This window comes from Marmota flaviventris, chromosome 2, assembly GCF_047511675.1.
Source record: "Marmota flaviventris isolate mMarFla1 chromosome 2, mMarFla1.hap1, whole genome shotgun sequence".
In the NCBI taxonomy this organism is placed as follows: domain Eukaryota; kingdom Metazoa; phylum Chordata; class Mammalia; order Rodentia; family Sciuridae; genus Marmota; species Marmota flaviventris.
The window spans coordinates 181,246,791-181,265,232 of record NC_092499.1 but is presented as its reverse complement, the minus strand read 5'-3'; the positions used below and the strand labels follow the sequence as shown (position 1 = coordinate 181,265,232).

The following is an 18,442-nucleotide window of genomic DNA, read 5'->3' as shown; positions in this document are numbered from 1 at the left end:
ATCCATAGAGTTATAGCCAGATACTATGACTCTTGCAGCTCTGTCTTTGGATCTGGCCCTCCCTCACTCCCCTCATTTTTCCTCCTCCCAGCTCAGAGTTGATCATCCCCAATGTGGGCTTCCAGGAGCTGGAGTAAGTATATGGGGGATGATCTGGGATCACTGGAGTTGGTGTTGGGGTTAGGAGCCAGTGACATGGGGTTAGTCCTGAAGGTATCAGGACTGAATCGATTCCAAGGGCAGAGATCTGTTCTAGAATCAAGAGTCAATTTGGGAATTAGAGAGCTCTCAGGGTTAGGAGTCTGTCCTGAGATCAGTGGGGTCAGTCTAAGGGTCAGTCCTAAGGTCAACAAAATCAAGGGATGCCCAGATATGGGTAACAGGTCCCAGCATATCTCTTGAGGGCTTTCCTATCAGGCCTGGGGAGGCCCGGCTGGAGCGACGGGCAGTAGCTCTGGGCCGCAGGCTAGCTCGAAGCCTAGGTCCGCAAGATGATGATGAGAATGAGCTGGATCTGGAGCTGGAGCTGGACCTGGAAGATGAGCCTGATGTGGAGCTTTCTGGGGTTGTGTTCAGCCCCCTCAAGAGGTAACTTGTACCCATATGCACCTGCTCCTACACCCTGCCAATGAGTCAGTCTCACCATTCACACATGTGGACCCACACCCATCCACCCTCACCAACACGGTCCCAGGGTATGGGTGAAGGGTGGATATCCTGTGGTCCAGGGTCACTCATAGGCATAGACACTGCCACTTCCAAGGTCAAGATTGGTTACACTGGCTCACACAATGATAAGTGATGAAAGGTAAAGAGCAAGTTTTAACTCTGGCTCACTGCAGTGTCTCAGTGCTTAGAATAGTGTTGGCATATAGTAGGTGCTCAATAAATTTTTGTTTGAACGAATAAATTGATTCAGGAGTTCAGGAATGAGTCAAATTCTGGGTGTAGGCTTGCTTGAGGTGTAGGTAAGGCAAGACAAGCCCCAAAGGACTCAGAATCCAAAAGTTTATAAGGAACAGGAGACCTCACCTCCAGTATCAAGCCAGTGTGTGTGTTGGCAGGGAATGGGGAAGCTAGAGCTGACTTTAAGCTTCTTTATAGCCGAGCCCAGAGCCTGGCCCGTGGGGATCCTTTCCAAATGTCCAAAGCCCAGGACTTCCAGGTACTGCTGTCCTCCCAGGCCCCAAACCTGTGGATCCCCCATTCTGTGTGCCCGCACGTTCCTTCCCCTACGTTGGTAGGTCTGGCGTCCTCTCCTCCTTTTCTGCACCTCTTAGGTAGGGGTCACCGTGCTGGAGGCTCAGAAACTAGTGGGAGTAAACATTAACCCCTATGTGGCCGTACGCGTTGGGGAGCAGCGCCGTGTGACAGCCACACAGCGTGGGACCAATTGCCCCTTTTACAATGAGGTGGGCACGATCAAGGAAAGTGGCGAGTCTGAGAGTGGGCGGGACCAAGATAGAAATCATCCTTAGAGGACGCCTGGCCTAGGTGCGCTGGAGTCTAGAATATGGAGGGGCGGGGCTCATCAAGGGAAAAAGTGTGCGGAGGCTCAGTCCAGGGTGGAAGTACCGCGTTGTCTTCCCAGAGGCTGGGGCAAGCCGGCGTGAGCGCTTCACATCTAACGTTCTCTCACCTTCCTTACTTTCCCTCACCCCCACTTCAATCCAGTACTTCTTGTTCGAATTTCATGAGACCCAGCTTCGCCTTCAAGACTTGCTGCTGGAGATCACGGTGAGGAGACAGAAGGGAGAGCTTTCCTTCAGGAAAGGGGAACGCTGAAGCTTCGGGACTAACACCACTTCCCCCCAGGTTTTCCATTCGCAGTCCCTTCCCTTTATGGCCACCCGGATAGGCACCTTCAGGATGGACCTGGGCATCGTCTTCGACCAGCCAGGTACCGAACTTTAGGCTTATTGAGACTGATCTGCAGGGACAGGGACCTCTCAGCAGGGACTGCGCATGGACTCCTGTGCACTAACTTCTGAGACAGCCATCTCTTGCGAAGACTGACACTCCAAACACTCTGACTCCTCCCTACTGAGCCAGAGAGGAACCCCGGCCACTGTCCAATGCTCTGGTGGCAGCTCTATGAACGCCTGGTGCATCCCACCAGCGTCCCCTGACTCCTCGCCCGTCTTTCTGCCCTAGATGGCCACTTCTATCAAAAATGGGCTCCTCTGCATGACCCCCAGGACACCCGCGCCGGGACCAAGGGCTTCGTTAAGGTCACCTTGTCCGTGAGGGCACGCGGAGACCTGCCTCCTCCACTGCCACTCCTGGGTCCAGGGCACAGTTCGGACATCGACAAGTGAGCTGGGGTGAGGGGAGGAGAGAATCGGATCGGGTGCGGCCTCGGAGGCGCGGAGAGGCGAAGGGAGAGATTCTGCTCCTCGGCCTCTCACCTCCCTGCTCCTCCAGGAACCTGCTCCTGCCGCGCGGGATACGAGCAGAGAGGCCGTGGGCGCGGCTCCGCGTGCGGGTGTACCGCGCCGAGGGCCTTCCAGCACTGCGTCCAGGGCTACTGGGCAGTCTGGCACGCGCCCTGCACGACCAACGCGTCCTCGTGGACCCCTATGTACGGGTGTCCTTCTTGGGACAGCAGGTAAGTCTCTAGCGTGCCCCCTCCGCCGCAACTCAGGCCCTGATCCCGCGCTCAACTCTCTCAGTCGGTCTGCACGTCGCTCTTCAGGGCGAGACGTCGGTGCGCAGCGAGGCGGCGGCGCCGGAGTGGAACGAACAGCTGAACTTTGTGGAGCTGTTCCCACCGCTGACGCGCGGACTTCGCCTGCAGCTGCGGGACGACGCGCCCCTCCTCGATGCGGCCCTCGCCACGCACGTGCTGGACTTGAAGCAGATCTCGCACCCCGGCCGCGCGGGTGAGTGCAGCTGGCGCTGGGCCCTGTCAGCCCCAGATCCCGCTTCAACTAGCCTGGGTCCCTCAGAGCCGCAGTCGCTCCTTCCTCGGGACCCAGCTCAGCTGAGGGAGTCGGGGCCACCGGACAAAATAAACTGCTCCAGCCTGGCCCCGCCCTTCGCCCGCCCCCCTCCCCACCCGACACAAACCCCACCCTCGGTTTGACAAAAACCTGACCACAGTCACGCATCCGGTAACCACACCTGCCCTGCTCTTCCTACGGATTTACGCTCGCTGAAACACGGCTGCTGCCAAAGTAGCCACTCACCCAGGCCTTCACCCTATTACATGTAGCCCCACCCCGGTCCCGGCTCTGCCTGTGGGTATCTGGCTCTACCAATTGGTGGCCCCTAAAGGCCAAACTTCACCGATTCGCTTCGCCTTTGGGAGCCCGGCTGGTTTTGAGAGGCACCCAGGTGATGCTCCACAGCGGTCTGCAGCTTTTCCCTTCCAGAACTGCTGAATTCTTTCCTGCCCATATCCCCACCCGCTGGACTTGGAGAAGATAAGGGTATGGAGTATAGACTATTCTAGTACCCACCCGCTCGTGCTCCCCTGCAAAACACTGTTCTTGTCCCCCACAGCCGGGTTTAACCCCACCTTTGGCCCAGCCTGGATACCCCTCTATGGCTCGCCCCCTAGCAGGGGTGTCCGGGATGGTCTTCAAAGTCTCAATGAAGGCGTCGGCCAAGGCATTTGGTTCCGAGGCCGACTTCTGGTGGCAGTGTCCATGGAGGTGTTTGAAGGGAGAGCTGAACCTGAACCTCCCCAGACCTTACAGGGGTCCAGGTTGTCCCGACTCACCGGAAAGAAGAAGAAGAAAGCCAGACAGGGCCAGATCCCAACCAGGGTTCCGCAGCAGGTGGACACCAGCTCCAGTGCAGAATCTCCTGAGATTCCCACTGCTATGGAGGTGGAAGTGGAGGAGTTGCTGCCTCTGCCGGAGGTGGGGGCTGGAGTCACTCTCGGCTTTGGAGGTTTATTGCATTCCCAGACACTGAACACCATGGGGGAGTTTCAATTTGGGGGCCTGGGTGGGTTTGTACCATAATGGTGGAGGGAGACTGACCAATCCCTTGGAGCCAAAGTGTTGAGGCTGCAAGGCGCAGAGAGGGGTGTAGGACACCTGCAGTGACTTCTGGGCCTTGGTTGCAATGGTTTTTTTTTTGTGAACATTGTGGCCAAGCATAGTCCAGGCTGCTCCCTGGGAGGCCAGGGGCTGACTCCAGCCTGATTCCCTTCCCCAGAATGCCCTGGCGCCCTGTGAAGATTTCCTGCTTTTTGGCGTGCTCTTTGAAGCCACCATGATTGACCCCACTATGGCCTTGCAGCCCATCAGCTTCGAGATTTCCATTGGTGTGTGGCCTACCTGAACCCCTGAGGGTCATGTTTTGAGGGTGGTCATTCATTTCAGACTGTATGCTCCTGGAAGGGGCTATTGACTTTCCGTAAGGGTGGATTTTGACTTCTCTTGAGGCAGAATTGATTGAGGGAGGGGTCTGATCCCCCACCCATTGCCTGCTGACTCTTGCTGCTCTGAGGCTAGGTCATGCAGGCCGCCGAGAGGAGCAATTGGGCCGAGGGTCCAGGGCTGGGGAGAGAACTGAGGGCAACCTGGGGGAGGCTCAGCCTCTCCTGGAGTCCGAAGATATGGGGACCGGTCTGGAAGAGGAGGAGGAGGTGGGAACTCCAGCTCAGAGGCCAGAGCCTGTGGACGGCAGTGGGTGAGTGTTCCAATGACTCTAAGGGGGGTGTTGGGAGGTCATCATGTACTCAGGACACCCCGGAGCCTCAGTTTCTTTCTGTCTGGCCCAGACCATACCTCTGCTTGCCCCTGCGTCACCATAAGCCCTGTGTGCATGTGTGGAGCCGCTGGGAGGATTACACATGGCGCCTGCAAAGCAGCAACTGTGTGCACAAAGTGGCTGAGAGGCTGGTGAGGGCAAGGCCAGCACTTAAAGAGAGATGCAGGGCTATGCAGATGCTGGGGATACTTTGGCCCTTGAGGGAGCAACCAAGGGAAGCTAATCGGTAGAGCAAAAGGGAGCCAGCACCTTATTGGTGCAAGGCCAGAGCATAGTGGACAAAGAACACAGTTTCTGGGTAAACTGAAGGGAATTCAGGAGATCAAAGTTATAGGAGGACAGGGATTCAGAATAGTTGAACCCAGGAAGGGGCTGGGTGAAGGGGTGGGGTAGAGTACTGGAGGCCAGGCTCCAGTGGGGTGGAACCACTAAGGTGCTCGAGGAATAGAACCATGAATCCATAGAGCCAAAGAAGGGCAGGTTAGGAGGTATGGGGTGGAAGTGGGTGGGGCCTCCAGGTGGGAGTGGGGGTTACTGTACCTAGGACCCTCAAGACTTTGACCCTCTCACTGCCCTACAGAGCCAAGGGCTGCAGGAAGTTGAGAAGATGCAGCGTAGATCAGGACTCAGTGCCTGCACACGGCTCAAGCAGACTCTGGAGGAACTGGTGGCTGGAAGCAGGTGAACTAAGAGAGAACCCTTAGAGCTGTTGATCCTGGGCCTGTTCCAGGGTGAGGGAGACTTCGTGACTTGAAGCTGCATTTGCTCAGCGTTTTATAGGAGACAATTTTAAATATCAAGGAGTTTGATGGAAATTTGGGGAGTTGGGATGTGCCCAGGTCCTTAGATGCTTCTGCTACCACCTTCCATAAGGTCTCTTCCCCTAGCTCCTGGGGACATATTTTGCTTCCCGTGTCTCCTACTTTATGGAGGAAACAGAATCCTCACCTTCTTCCATTTAATCTACCACTTGACCAGCTTGTGCATCTCTCTCCTTCCTGCTAAGTGGAGGAAGCATCCTAGCTGTGATCTTGATTTTATCTCCTCTCACTTCCTGGAGGAATTGGCTCTGCTGTTGTCCACTTCCTCTCCTGCATCCTCAACTGGTCCTTACTTATATCATCTTTTTTTGCTGTAACCACATAAACATGTTCTGGTTCCTTCCATCTTTGACCTTCACTGACCCAAATTCCATAACCATAATTCCAGGCACTTAAGAACCTTTCTGGCGCTATTCTCAAAAGAATTAATTGTGTAATTATTCAATAAATAATTATGGTACTTGCTGGGCGTGGTGGCACATGCTTGTAATCCCAGCAGTTTAGGAGTCTGAGACAGGAGGATTGCGAATTCAAAGCCAGCCTCAGCCAAAGCAAGGCACTAAGCAACTCAGTGAGACCCTGACTCTAAATAAAATACAAAATAGGGCTGGGAATGTGGCTCAGTGGTTGAGTGCCCCTGAGTTCAATCCCCAGTACCCCCTCAAAAAAATATAGTACTTGCTATGCCAGACACTGTTTAGGTACAGGGATATCAGGGAAAAGGCATTTCTGATCTCGAAAATCCCTGAAGCTTGTATTATTCCCCTGGGGTGAGGGTAGGGGGTATGAGCAGAAACACAGATAATAAACATGAAAACAAAGAGATAAAAATATGCTATGTAGGATAAGTATTAAGGGAGGAAATGAAAGAAAAATACATCAGAGAAATTTTATAAAGGGTGAAGAGGGCAGGGCATAGTGAAGGTGACGTGAAAAAGATGAAGGAGCATGTCACATCTGTAAGGGAACAGGCATGTTATGTCCTTTCAGCCAACCAGGGGCGACTAAACCACAGGTGATCTCTGACTTAAATGGGTACAGGAATGCCCCAGGGTGTAAACATGTACATCCTGATGCAGTAGTCTCTGGGGTCGGGCTGAGACTCTGCAGTTCTGACAAGTACGCAGGTGATACCAGTGCTGTTGGGTGACACATGGAGTAGCTAGGGTTCTTCTCAGTGGATAGTTAAATACTGGGGAGCTGTGAGGCTCAAAGGAAAGGCGACATGTCCTTGATGAATTTGGGTTGGTCCAAATGCATACAGACACCTTATGGAGAACAAGGCTAAGAGGGCCGTGAGGGAATGGGGGTTGGGAGGCCTGCTCTGAGGGAATTGGCCCCAAGAGCCCATGTTCTCTCCTGTGATTCCCCTGGTTTGCATGTCCCCTCTCCCTGCAGACAGTTTTGCCGCAGTACTGAGCGTAGGACGATGACCCGGCCCAACAACCTGGATCGATGCCGAGGGAAACTGCTGATGCACAGCCTGGTATGGGCAGGGGAAGGAAGGCAGGGGGACCTGGCTAGAACCCTCCACTCATGCTCTCTTTTTGCCCTTTCAGAACCTGTTGGCAAAGCAAGGTCTGCGGCTTTTACGTGGTCTGAGACAGGCCAACATGCAAAAGAAGGTGACATTGGCCAAGAAACTCCTTGCAAAACTGCGCTTTCTGGCTCAGGAGGTAATGCCTCCCTGACCCCGTCTGCCTACCCCGTACACCCATCCCCCGAAGCCTTTTGACCATCCAGAGTTCTCTGGGCAGGTGTGATGTCACGTCATTCCTTTGGAATGACTGAGGGTGAGGAAGAAAGTTCTAGGGTTCAGCAGGGATTCAGGGAGCATTCAAGATCTCTTTGGTTGAAGATTTGAGAGTAAATTCCCTTGGGCATGACCTCCCTGGTCTGAAACTCTGAATTCAGTGTATGAAGGGAAAGGGAGAATATTTTCTCTGCTAAGCATCTGCATATGTTATCTTGTGTTATTCCTCTGGCAAACTTGGGAAGAGTTTACCCCATTTGAAAGGAGCAGAAACAGGCTTAGAGAGGGAGTCTTAACAGCTGGTTAAGTAGCAACCGGAATTCCAAACCAGTTAGATCCTGGTTTCAGACTTCAAAGGATAAATTGGGATTTAGTAAGAAAGAATGCATATATGTGCAAATGGCCAGAATTAGAACTGGGGGACATGTGGAAGACAGAGTGTTGGAAAGACGGAGACAGTATATAGAATTTATACTGAATTTTAGTGCAAAATTGCTTTATTGGTTTTGTTTGTTTGGTGCTAGAATCAAACCCAGGGCTTCACTCATACTAAGCACATGCTTTACCACTGAGCTACAACCCTACTCTGCTTTTAAAAATTTGTAGTGAAAACCTGTATTTTGTGACATAGATAAGCATCCTGAAATAATATGGTTTAGTTTTGCTCTTTTTCAAACTTATATTATTTTGCTCTTTTTTTAATATTATGTATGTGAGATTTATCCAGATCATTACATGTAGATGTGTAATTTGTCTCATTACTGTATAATATTGTATATAATATATGTTATACAATATTGTACATAATATTATATAATTTTGTAATTTGTTTCATTGCTGTATAATATTTCCTTCTGTGAATATACTATAATTTATTTATACATTGTACTGTTGATGGATTTGCAAATCGTTCCTAATTACTGGTCATTAGAAATAATGCTTCCAAGCTGTGCAGTGGCACACAACTGTAATCCCAGCAACTCAGGAGGCTGAGGCAGAAGGGTTGCAAGTTCAAGGCCAGTCTCAGCAACTTAATGAGACTCCATCTAAAAAATAAAAATTAAAAAAAGGACTGGGGCCTGAGTGCTGTGGCACACACCTATAATCCCAGTAGCTCTGGAGGCTGAGGCAGGAGGATTGCGAGGGCAAAGCCAGCCTCAGCAATTTAGCAACTAAGTGAGAGACCCTGTCTCTAAATAAAATACAAAGTTGGGCTGGGGATGTGGCTCAGTGGTGGAGTGCCCCTGAGTTCAATCCCTGGTACCCAAAATAAATAAATAAAAATAAAAAGGCCTAGGGTGCTGGGGTTGTGGCTCAGTGGTAGAGCACTTGCCTAGCACGTGTGAAGCACTGGGTTTGATCCTCAGCACCACATAAAAATAAATAGACAAAAATAATAATAATAATTAAACAATAAAAAGAAATAATGTTTTCTTTTTTTAAAAAATATTTATTTATTTATTTATTAGGTGTAGATGGACACATACAATGCCTTTATTTTTATTTGGTGCTGAGCATTGAACCTGGGTCCTGCCCATGCTAGGCGAGCGCTCTACCGCTGAGCCACAATCCCAGGCCCAGAAATGTTTTCCAAGACCGTTTTGGCACATGTCCTGGTATGCAAGGGCTAGAGTTTCTGTAGAGCAGTAATTCTCAAGCTTTTTCTTCTTAGGACTCTTTTGTGCCTTTAATAACTATTGGTTTTCCCAAAGAGCATTTGTTTATGTAGACTTTGTTACCATTACATGAATTAAAAAGGAAAAACAAAGCCAGGTGTGGTTGTGAATGCCTGTAATCCCAGTGGCTCAGGAGGCTGGGGCTGGAGGATTGTAAATTCAACGCCAGCCTCAGCAATTTAGCAAGGCTCTAAGCAATTCAGTGAGACCCTGTCTCTAAATAAAATTTTTAAAAAAAAGTATAAAAAGGAAAAACTAAAAATCCTGAGAAATAAAGCAATAGTTATTATTTCATTAAATAACACGAGCAAACCAATTACATGTTAATATAGATAACATGTTTTCATAAAAAATAACAACAGCCAGGCATGATAGCACAAACCTATAATCCCAGTGACTCAGGAGGCTGAAGTAGGAGGATTGGAAGTTCAAGGCCAACCTCAGAATTTTAGTGAAGCCTTAAGAATCTTAATAGGACCTTGTCTCAAAATAAAAATAGAGCCGGCACAATAGCGCACTTCTGTAATCCCAGCAGCTCGGGAGGCTGAGACAGGAGAATTAAGACTTCAAAGCCAGCCTCAGCAACAATGAGGCACTAAGCAATCACGGTGAGACCCTGCCTCTAAGTCAAATACAAATTAAGGCTGGGGATGTGGCTCAGTGCTATAGTGACCCTGAGTTCAATCCCTGGTATAACAACAACTACTACAACTACAAAAAAACCACCACCACAACAAAAAGCAAACAAAAACCCCACAAAGCTATAATCTCCAAAACAAAAAATTTAGTGAGAAAAGTGGTATTGCTTCACATTTTAAAAATAACTTTTTAATACTCTGTTATTAAAATTTTGGTCTATCTTGTACTTTAAAAGGATTGATAATTTTGATTATTTTCAATTTTCAAGTGTTTGCTGAAATGACCCATCTTTTAGCTCTTGTGTACTTCCCCAGTGTAACTTTCAGAATTTTTATCATACTTATTTTAATGTCCCAGTCTAATAATTCCAACATCTGGGTTATCTTATGTGTCTTATGTGTTATTTCTTCTCTTGATCAAGAGTCACATTTTTCACTTTTCCTGTCTTATGTTTTTTTTTGTTTGTTTTGGTTTTTTGGTGGGAGATGTTAATCCCAGGGACACTTTACTACTGAGTGACATCCCAAGTCCTTTTTAGTTTTTGAGACAGAGTCTTTGCTCAGTTGCCCAGGTTGGCCTTGGACTTAAGGTCCCCCTGCCTCAGCCTCCCAAATGACTGGGGTTACAGGCATGCACCATCATGTCCAACTGTCTTGTGACTTTTTCGTTATAATGTCTGTATTTTTGTATGAAAGAACAGTAAAGACTAAAATAAATAATATATATTTCCAGAAAGTGTCATTCCCCTCCTCACATCAGGCATCTGGAGTGAATCCTGCATCATGCTTTGTATTTGATCTGGGCTTTGCTGTGAACTTGTTTGGGTTCACTTCACCTCTGGCTTCGAATGATTTGAGGATGGGACTGGACTCTCCTTTCATCTGGGCCTAGAATTGAGAACTGGCAAGATCCCACAAATCTGTCTCTATTCTCACCCCAACTGCCAACATTCTGATTATGGGCCCTTGTCCCTGCTTTACAGGCCACCTGACAGGCTTAGGGTTGTAGACAAGTTCTTGTTTTCTAATTCTGTTTCCTTCCCTCTGCACCTAAGGAGATAGCTTTTAGACCTGTTTTCCCTTCCCTAGACTTTAAAAAGGACCCACCCTGCAGCTCTGAAAGTCCAAAATGCTCCCCTGCTTTCAGTGGGCTCTCCAGCTGAGCCTTCAGCATTTGCTAGCCTTGGGGCAGTGTGTCCTTTCAGCTCTCCAGCTTCCCTCTCCACTACAAAAGCTGAAATCCCAGAGGACCACTGATGGATTTCTTTGAGCTCATCTGTCCTCTTATTTTCTTCTAAAGGTGGTTACTGTTCACTTGTAAAAAAAACCCTTAAGGGGGGCTGAGACTGTAGCTTGGTGGCAGAGTGCTTACCGAGCATGTGTGAGTTTCTGAGTTCAAACCTTAGCACCACATAAAAACAAACAAATAAAATAAAGGCATTTTGCCCATTTACAACTACAAAAACAAAAACAAACCTAATGAGGATCTCTTATTGCAACTATTACATACCTCCCCTTAGCTCTAAGTGAAGATCCTTAGGAAAGAGTTGGTAGATAGATAAGTCTTGTTTTGTGGCTAGGTCCTTGGGATTCTCATTTGTCATGCAGCATTAAACATTTCTTAGAAGTTGTATAGTTTCTCCTTATTTACGACCAATTCCTTTTTATAACTGCAGCTCTGCCAGAGGTGGGAGCATCTGTAGATCTCTCTTCACCTATGAAGAATCCATCACTTTCTGGATTTATTTCATTAGGTTTCTTTGGATCCTCACCTCTGTGATGTTTTGTTGTTGTTGTTGTTGTTTTAAACACACAGTTTTGCAATTTATTTGGGTTGTTTTCGTTGTTAGGGTGACAGTGCGTCTTGTGTGCAACTTTCTACGTCCAGACTGGTAATGGACTCCTCCACTGATTTTTTTTTAAATTTAGCATTTTTCCTTTCACACATGCAGTGAAATGTACAAATCTTATCTAAACATTTGCTGAATTTTGGTGAATATATAGAACTCTATAAAACAAATGCCTACCAAGAATCAAGGTATAGGGGGATTGGGGATATAGCTCAGTTGGTAGAGGGCTTGCTTCACATGTACAAGACCCTGGGTTCAATCCCCAGCACCACAAAAAAAAAAAAAAAAAAAAAAAAGAATCAAGGTATAGAATATTACTATCATCCTAAAATGTTTCTTTCTTCCCAGTCTTTACTCCCCACTGCCAGAGATAACCACTGTGTTAATTTTTCATTATGTTTTTGACTATTCTAGGATTTTGTATCTAGAATGATGCAATATGGATAGATGGTTCTATAAAGACATTGGAAACTCTGAATTAGCACACATTGAACTAGTGATTCCTGAATCATTATGCCTAGGGGAGGGATGTTGGGTTTCTACAAACCTCAAGTTTTTGTTATTGGACCATTACATAACCTTGTTTTATGTCTGTTTAAAGAAACCTGGTAGTGGACTCCTCCACCGATTTTTAAAAAAATTTAGCGTTTTCCTTTCACACCACACATGCAATGAAATGTACAAATTTTATCTAAACATTTGCTGAATTTTAGTGAATATACAGAACTTTGTAAAACAAATGCCTACCAAGAATCAAGGTATAGCGGGGCTGAGGATATAGCTCAGTTGGTAGAGTGCTTGCTTCACATGTACAAGACTCTGGGTTATTTAATAAATATTGTTGATTTATTAACATTGAACTCCAGGCTAATAGCACTATCACTCAGGCCTAAATGAAGGTTTTCTAATACACATCTGTATTAGAAAGTACATGTTCTTGTGCTTAGCAAGACTAGCCAGCACTTCAGCACTACACCTGGGGATCATTTTAAATAGTGAAAGCACTGACAAAAAGCACAAGAATGCAAAGATCATAGCGCTCAGTAGACTATAAGAAAGACACTTATTTGCAGTAGTATAGGTCATGAAGATAGAGAATGGCCTTATTCCACTGCAGGGTGGCTCAATTTTTTTGTCTCTCTGCCAAAAAAATACACATGTGCCTATAAAAAAATGCCAGGACTATAAATTTGGGGCTTACAAATATTAGCAAACAAGTGAATTTGCAAATACAGAATCTGTGAATAATGAGGATAGACTATATTCTTTATAGTGAAAGGCTTTTTTTTAACTTTATTTTACTTATTTATTTATGTGGTGCTGATGATCATTTTGTTTATTTATTTTTTATGTGAGTGCTGATGATCAGACCCAGTGCCTCACACATGTGAGGCAAGTGCTCTACCACTGAGCCACAACCCCAGCCCAGGAAGGGCTTTTTTTAAACTCAGAACTTTTGTTTGTGATTCTCCACATTGTTGCAGATGTCAGTTTTATTTCTTTTTATTGTTGAGTAATTTTTAATTGCTTGAGTATATGTTAGTTTGTTTATTCATCCTCATGTTGATGGATACCTGGATTGTTTCATGTTTTAGGCTATTATGAAGAAAGCTTCCATGAACATCTTGCATAAGTCTTTTTAAGAATACATACATTGGTTTCTCTTGGGTAAATACCAAAAAGTAGAATTTCTTAGTTATAGGATGTCTACATGCTTAATTTTTAAAAAACTGCCAGATCATTTTTTGAAGTAATTACTCCTTTTCACACACCCACCAACAAAATAAGAAAGTTCCAGTTGCTTTGTTTTCTCTCCAACTTTTGGTGTTATTAGTCTTTTTTTTTAATATTGCACTTTTAAAATTTTTATTTTTAGTTGTTCATGACACAATACCTTTATTTTATTTATTGATTTTATGTGGTAGTGAGGATCAAACCCAGTGCCTCACACATGCAAGGCAAGTGCTCTACCACTGAGCTATAACCCCAACCCAGGCTTTTTAATTTCAGATATTTTGGGCCTGGAGATGTTGCTCAGTGGTAGAGCACTTGCCTAGCATGCATAAGGCCCTGGGTTTCATCCCCAGCACTACAAAAATAGATAAATAAATAGATAAAATAAAAAATAGTGCCCAATTTTTTTAAATTTTGAATTTTGATGGGTGTATAATGGCAACTCGTTGCAGTTTTAATTTGTACTTTCCTAGCACTCAGTGATGTTGAACGTTTTCATGTGACCATTTGCCATTCATATATTTTTATGAAGGGGTTTTATGGCTTTTCCAGTCTTCAAAATTGAACTGTTTGGTTTTAAATTATTGAATTGTATAGTTTTAAAACATATCCTGGAACTGGGCATGATGGCACATACCTATAATTCCAGCAGCTCAGGAGGCTGAGGCAGGAGGACCACAAGTTCAAAGCTAGCCTCAGCAACTTAGCAAAGTCCTAAGCAACTTAGCAAAACCCTGTCTCAAAATAAAAAATTAAAAAATGGGCTGGAATATAGCTCAGTTGTTGAGTATCTCTGGGTTCAATCCCTGGCACCAAACAATAGCAACAACAACAAAAAACCCCAAAACAAAAAATCCCCCAACATATCCTGGATATGAATCATTTGTGACTCCCTGATTCATTTTCTTTTCTTTATTTAAAAATACTTTGTTTTAGTTGGAGTTGGACACAATACCTTTAAAATTTTTATTTTTATGTGTTGCTGAGGATCAAACCCAGCGCCCCACACATGCCAGGTGAGCGCTCTACTGCTGAGCCACAACCCCAGCCTATGATTCATTTTCTTTTCTTTTTTTTTTAATATCTTTTTATTTATTTGTATGTGGTGCTGAGAATCGAACCCAGTGCCTCACACGTGGAAGGCAAGCGCTCTACCACTGAGCTACAGCCCCAGCCCCATGATTCATTTTCTTAATGGTGTTTTTTGGTGACCAAATTTTAAAGTTTGCATGAAGTATGATTTATCTAATTTTTCTTTTTGTCATCCTCCTGATGCATGTGTAAGGCACCTTTGTCTACTTCTAATCTACAACGGTGTCCGCCTCTGCTTTTCTCTAAAAGCCTATGGTTTAGATTTTATGTTTAGCTCTCTGTTCTCAAATTAATTTTTGTGTTCAAGTAAGATAAAGGTCAAAATTCTATTTAAAAAATATAGACATCCAGATCTTCCAGAGCCATTTGTTGAAAAAATTCCTTCTTCCCATTGGGTTGTTTGGTTTCTTAATTCAACATTAGAAGACTATGTACGTACCTCTATTGAATTTTTTATTTCAATCACTCCACTTTTCATTTCTGTAATCCTATTTTTTCACATCTGCTATACTATTTTTTACAGTTTCTTATTCTCAGTTAAGTTTGTCTTTTGTTTTATTTAGTAAAACAAGCACAGTTGTTTTTATAATACTTCAAATAATAGTTTTTTGGGTGTTATTGTTGTTTTGTAGGGGGTGGGTCTGGTATTACTCTCTGTTTCTGTTTCCTTCTGGCTTACTGGCTTTTGACTAGGATCTGCTAGATCTGTCAGACTGATGTCTTTACCTTTCCCTGCTTCTGAGTTTGATCCTTACCCAGTTTCCCCACCAGATGTCCATTTGCATCAGTTAAATACTGATGCAGATGTCAGTTTTCTCTAATATCCAATCACCAAGTCCGACCATTGTCCCCCTTCTCTCCTGTCCTTACCATCCTACTTCAAGACCATCCACTCCTATTCAGACAATGGCGTTCCCTTAAAATATCATTTGTAGGAATTCTTTGAGTCTTGGAATAAAGGTACATTTTTTTTTTCTGGAAAGCATTTGACTTTGCTTCTGATTTAGATAACTTTAAACTAAAATTTGATATCCAGCAACACCCAGGCACAGTAAAAAGTCAGCTAGAGGATTTTCTTCTTAGGAACAATTTCATCACTTCACTCAACCAGGCAACTTTTCCTATATATCCTTGGTGGTGAAAGGGTGGCCAAGTTTATTTATGGGTTACTTTTTTTCCCGAAGGCACATGTTTTGTTTGATTGTTTTTGTTTTTTGGTGGTGGTGGGGATCCTGTCTTCCAGAGATGGGAGAGATCTCCTATTAGACTCCTGTCCTGAGTGAGATCTGAGATTTTATTTTATTTTACTTTTACTCACTGTCAGGTCATGAGAAGCTCAGGTTTGTCAGGTTTGGCCAATACCCTTGTAGCAAAAATGGCTTAAATTCTCTGCTAACCTCCTTGCATTCCCACTTTCATGTAGAGGTTTGTCTGATCATTGGGGACTTTTTTTTTTTTTTAGAGAGAGGAGAGAGAGAGAGAGAGAGAATTTTAATATTTATTTTTCAGTTTTCGGTGGACACAACATCTTTGTTTGTATGTGGTGCTGAGGATCGAACCCGGGCCGCACGCATGCCAGGCGAGCGCGCTACCGCTTGAGCCACATCCCCAGCCCCTCATTGGGGACTTTTAATAAAATATTCATAAATATTTTACCCAGACACTTTCACTGTTTTTAGTGAGAGGAAGGTCTTAATTTCTAGCTCGTGATATTACTCAAAATGGAATTGTGGGATGATGGCTTTGAATAGGGGAGGGAGAGGATCAGGTTTGGGCTTCCTATCTAGCAGTTCTAGCAATTTTTTGAACTCTGTGATATTTGAAGTTCTACTATGTTCCATGCTCTGTATTAAGCCAAGGGGATCCAGCCCTTCTGATGTTCTTCACCTTTTGGGGGCTTGTGTTTTAGTAAGAGAGGAATTATACATCTATAAATGAATAAGAAAACTGGTTGTGACCTATAGGAATTGCCATGAAAGATGTTCTAGAGGCTAAGAGGGCCGGGGAGAACCTCTAGGCAGGAGTTATCTGCAGAAACAACACTGACTAAAACCCAGAGGAAGGGGGAAATGGTTTTTCATAGTAGAAAATGGGTTGGGAGGAAAGACTGAAAGCAGGAAGACTTAGTAGGAACTGTCGCCATTATTGACTGTGGATGGTCTTGAAGTAGGATGGTAAGGACAGGAGAGAAGGGGGACAGTGGCAAGACTTGGTGATTGTATGTTAGAGAAACTGACATCTGCATCAGTATTTAACTGATGCAAATGGACATTTGGTGGGGAAACTGGGTAAGGATCAAACTCAAGAGAAGGGAAAGGTAAAGATATCAGATTGATACATGCTCCAACATGGTTGAACCTTGAGGTCATTGTTCTAAGTGAGATAAGTCAGGCACAAAAGGACCAAATGCTGAGGAATCCACTCGTACAAAGCATGTGGAATAGTCCATTTCATAGATACAGAAAGTAGAAGGGTGGTAGCTGGGGCCTGGATGAAGTGGGAGAAGGAAGAGTTAGTGTTTAGCGGGAACAGAGTTCTATTTTGCAAGATGAAAAGAGTTCTATCCAGGGGCATTGGCACACGCCTGTGATCCCAGAAGCTCAGGAGACTGAGGCAGGAGGATCAAGACTTCAAAGCCAGCCTCAGCAATGGCGAGGCGCTAAGCAACTCAGTGAGACCCTCTCTGTAAATAAAATACAAAATAGGGCTGGGGATGTGGCTCAGTGGCCGAGTGACTCTGAGTTCAATTCCTGGTACCCCCCATCCCCCGCCAAAAAAAAAAAAAAAGAGTTCTAGAGACGGATGGCAGTGGTCTGCACAGCAGTGTGAATGCCACTGACCTTACACTTAAAATGCTTTTGGTGATATATATATTTTTTTGTTATATGTAACTTTATTACAATTTAAAAAGAAGAACTGAGGTTGAACTATGAGTCTCAGGTGTTCCATAAGGCATCTGAGCGGAGACGTCAGGGGCATATGGCCACATAGATCTGGGGTTCAGGGGAGGTCAGGGCTGGGATGGATATTTGGTTGTCTGTCTAGCCCAAGCTGTGGGAGCAGGTAGTCTCAGGTGCAGATGCCTGGATGACCCTGTTCTCCAATGGCAGCCACAGCCGCCCCTCCCTGATGTGCTGGTCTGGATGCTCAGTGGGCGCCGCCGTGTGGCCTGTGCCCGGATCCCTGCCCAGGATGTGCTGTTCTCTGTGGTGGAGGAGGAGCGAGGCCGGGACTGTGGCAAGATCCAGAGTCTGCTGCTTACAGTGAGGGGGGCCCTGGGGTGAGGGTGCTGGGGAGAGTGGGGTGTGGCTCAGGGAAGGTGGGACCTCAAGAGTGGAGGCCTGTGGTTCCCAGCCAGGGGACCCTGAGCTCTTTTCAGTTGCCCCCAAAAGCCAAAAGGAGATCATAGGTTTGCCCAGTTCAACTTAGAAGTGAAATAAACAGCAAAGTTGTTAGCCCTCGGCCTGCACTGGCTCTTTTGCTGACCAGGTTCTGATACATGGCAGAGTGATGAGAGACAGAGAGAGATTAGTCAGTCTCTTATAAGGGTAACTGATATTCAGGCAAAATATTTCTAAATGAGGCATCCCTAGACAAGTTATCAAAAGGGATCTCTAATGGTGAATTGTTGTGACTCTTGGAATTGGGGACAGGGAATATATTGAGGGTGGAGGGAACAAAAGAGGGAGGGCAGAGGTCAGAGTGTAGCTTTGGGGTTGGAGTTTTGGGGAAGTGACAGCATTAGCCAGGAGGTGTAGAGACAGGGTATGGGGTGCAGGGCATGAAGTGGGGTGCAAAAGTGGAGGCAAGAGGAACTGCTTTTTGGACTGAAGTCCTCCTCTGTTCCAGACTCTGTTGTAGCCCCGGGGATCCAGCCCTTGCCATGTTCCTCATCTTTTTGGAGGGTGGGGTTTCGTAAGGGAGACTATACATCTCTAAATGAGTAAGAAGAATAGTCGCAACCTGTAGGATTGCCGAGAAAGATGTTACAGAGACCAAGGGGGTGGGGAAAACCTGCTCAGATAAGATGGCCAGGGACATCTCTACGGAAACAACCTTGAATCTAAAACCCAGAGGATGGGGAGAAGCCAGTGTGGAACTTGGGCATGGTTTGACTGTAAGAGCAGGGTGTGCCTTGGAGCCACAGGATTGT

General features: G+C 45.7%; 1 protein-coding gene across 1 annotated transcript in view; it reads left to right on the top strand.

Annotated features, from left to right (window-relative positions):
• The window catches only part of LOC114100430 (fer-1-like protein 4), a 41,817-nt gene that overhangs the window by 2,750 nt on the left and 20,625 nt on the right, over positions 1–18,442 (top strand). Inside the window, exons 6-22 of the mRNA XM_027945126.2 lie at positions 92–133; positions 418–588; positions 1,105–1,165; positions 1,281–1,412; positions 1,675–1,737; positions 1,816–1,900; positions 2,155–2,314; positions 2,425–2,608; positions 2,696–2,882; positions 3,505–3,866; positions 4,168–4,276; positions 4,467–4,644; positions 4,736–4,856; positions 5,306–5,406; positions 6,945–7,032; positions 7,106–7,222; positions 17,400–17,552. Of these exons, the coding sequence (XP_027800927.2) occupies positions 92–133; positions 418–588; positions 1,105–1,165; positions 1,281–1,412; positions 1,675–1,737; positions 1,816–1,900; positions 2,155–2,314; positions 2,425–2,608; positions 2,696–2,882; positions 3,505–3,866; positions 4,168–4,276; positions 4,467–4,644; positions 4,736–4,856; positions 5,306–5,406; positions 6,945–7,032; positions 7,106–7,222; positions 17,400–17,552 (2,314 nt within the window). The remainder of the gene's footprint in view (positions 1–91; positions 134–417; positions 589–1,104; positions 1,166–1,280; positions 1,413–1,674; positions 1,738–1,815; positions 1,901–2,154; positions 2,315–2,424; positions 2,609–2,695; positions 2,883–3,504; positions 3,867–4,167; positions 4,277–4,466; positions 4,645–4,735; positions 4,857–5,305; positions 5,407–6,944; positions 7,033–7,105; positions 7,223–17,399; positions 17,553–18,442) is intronic.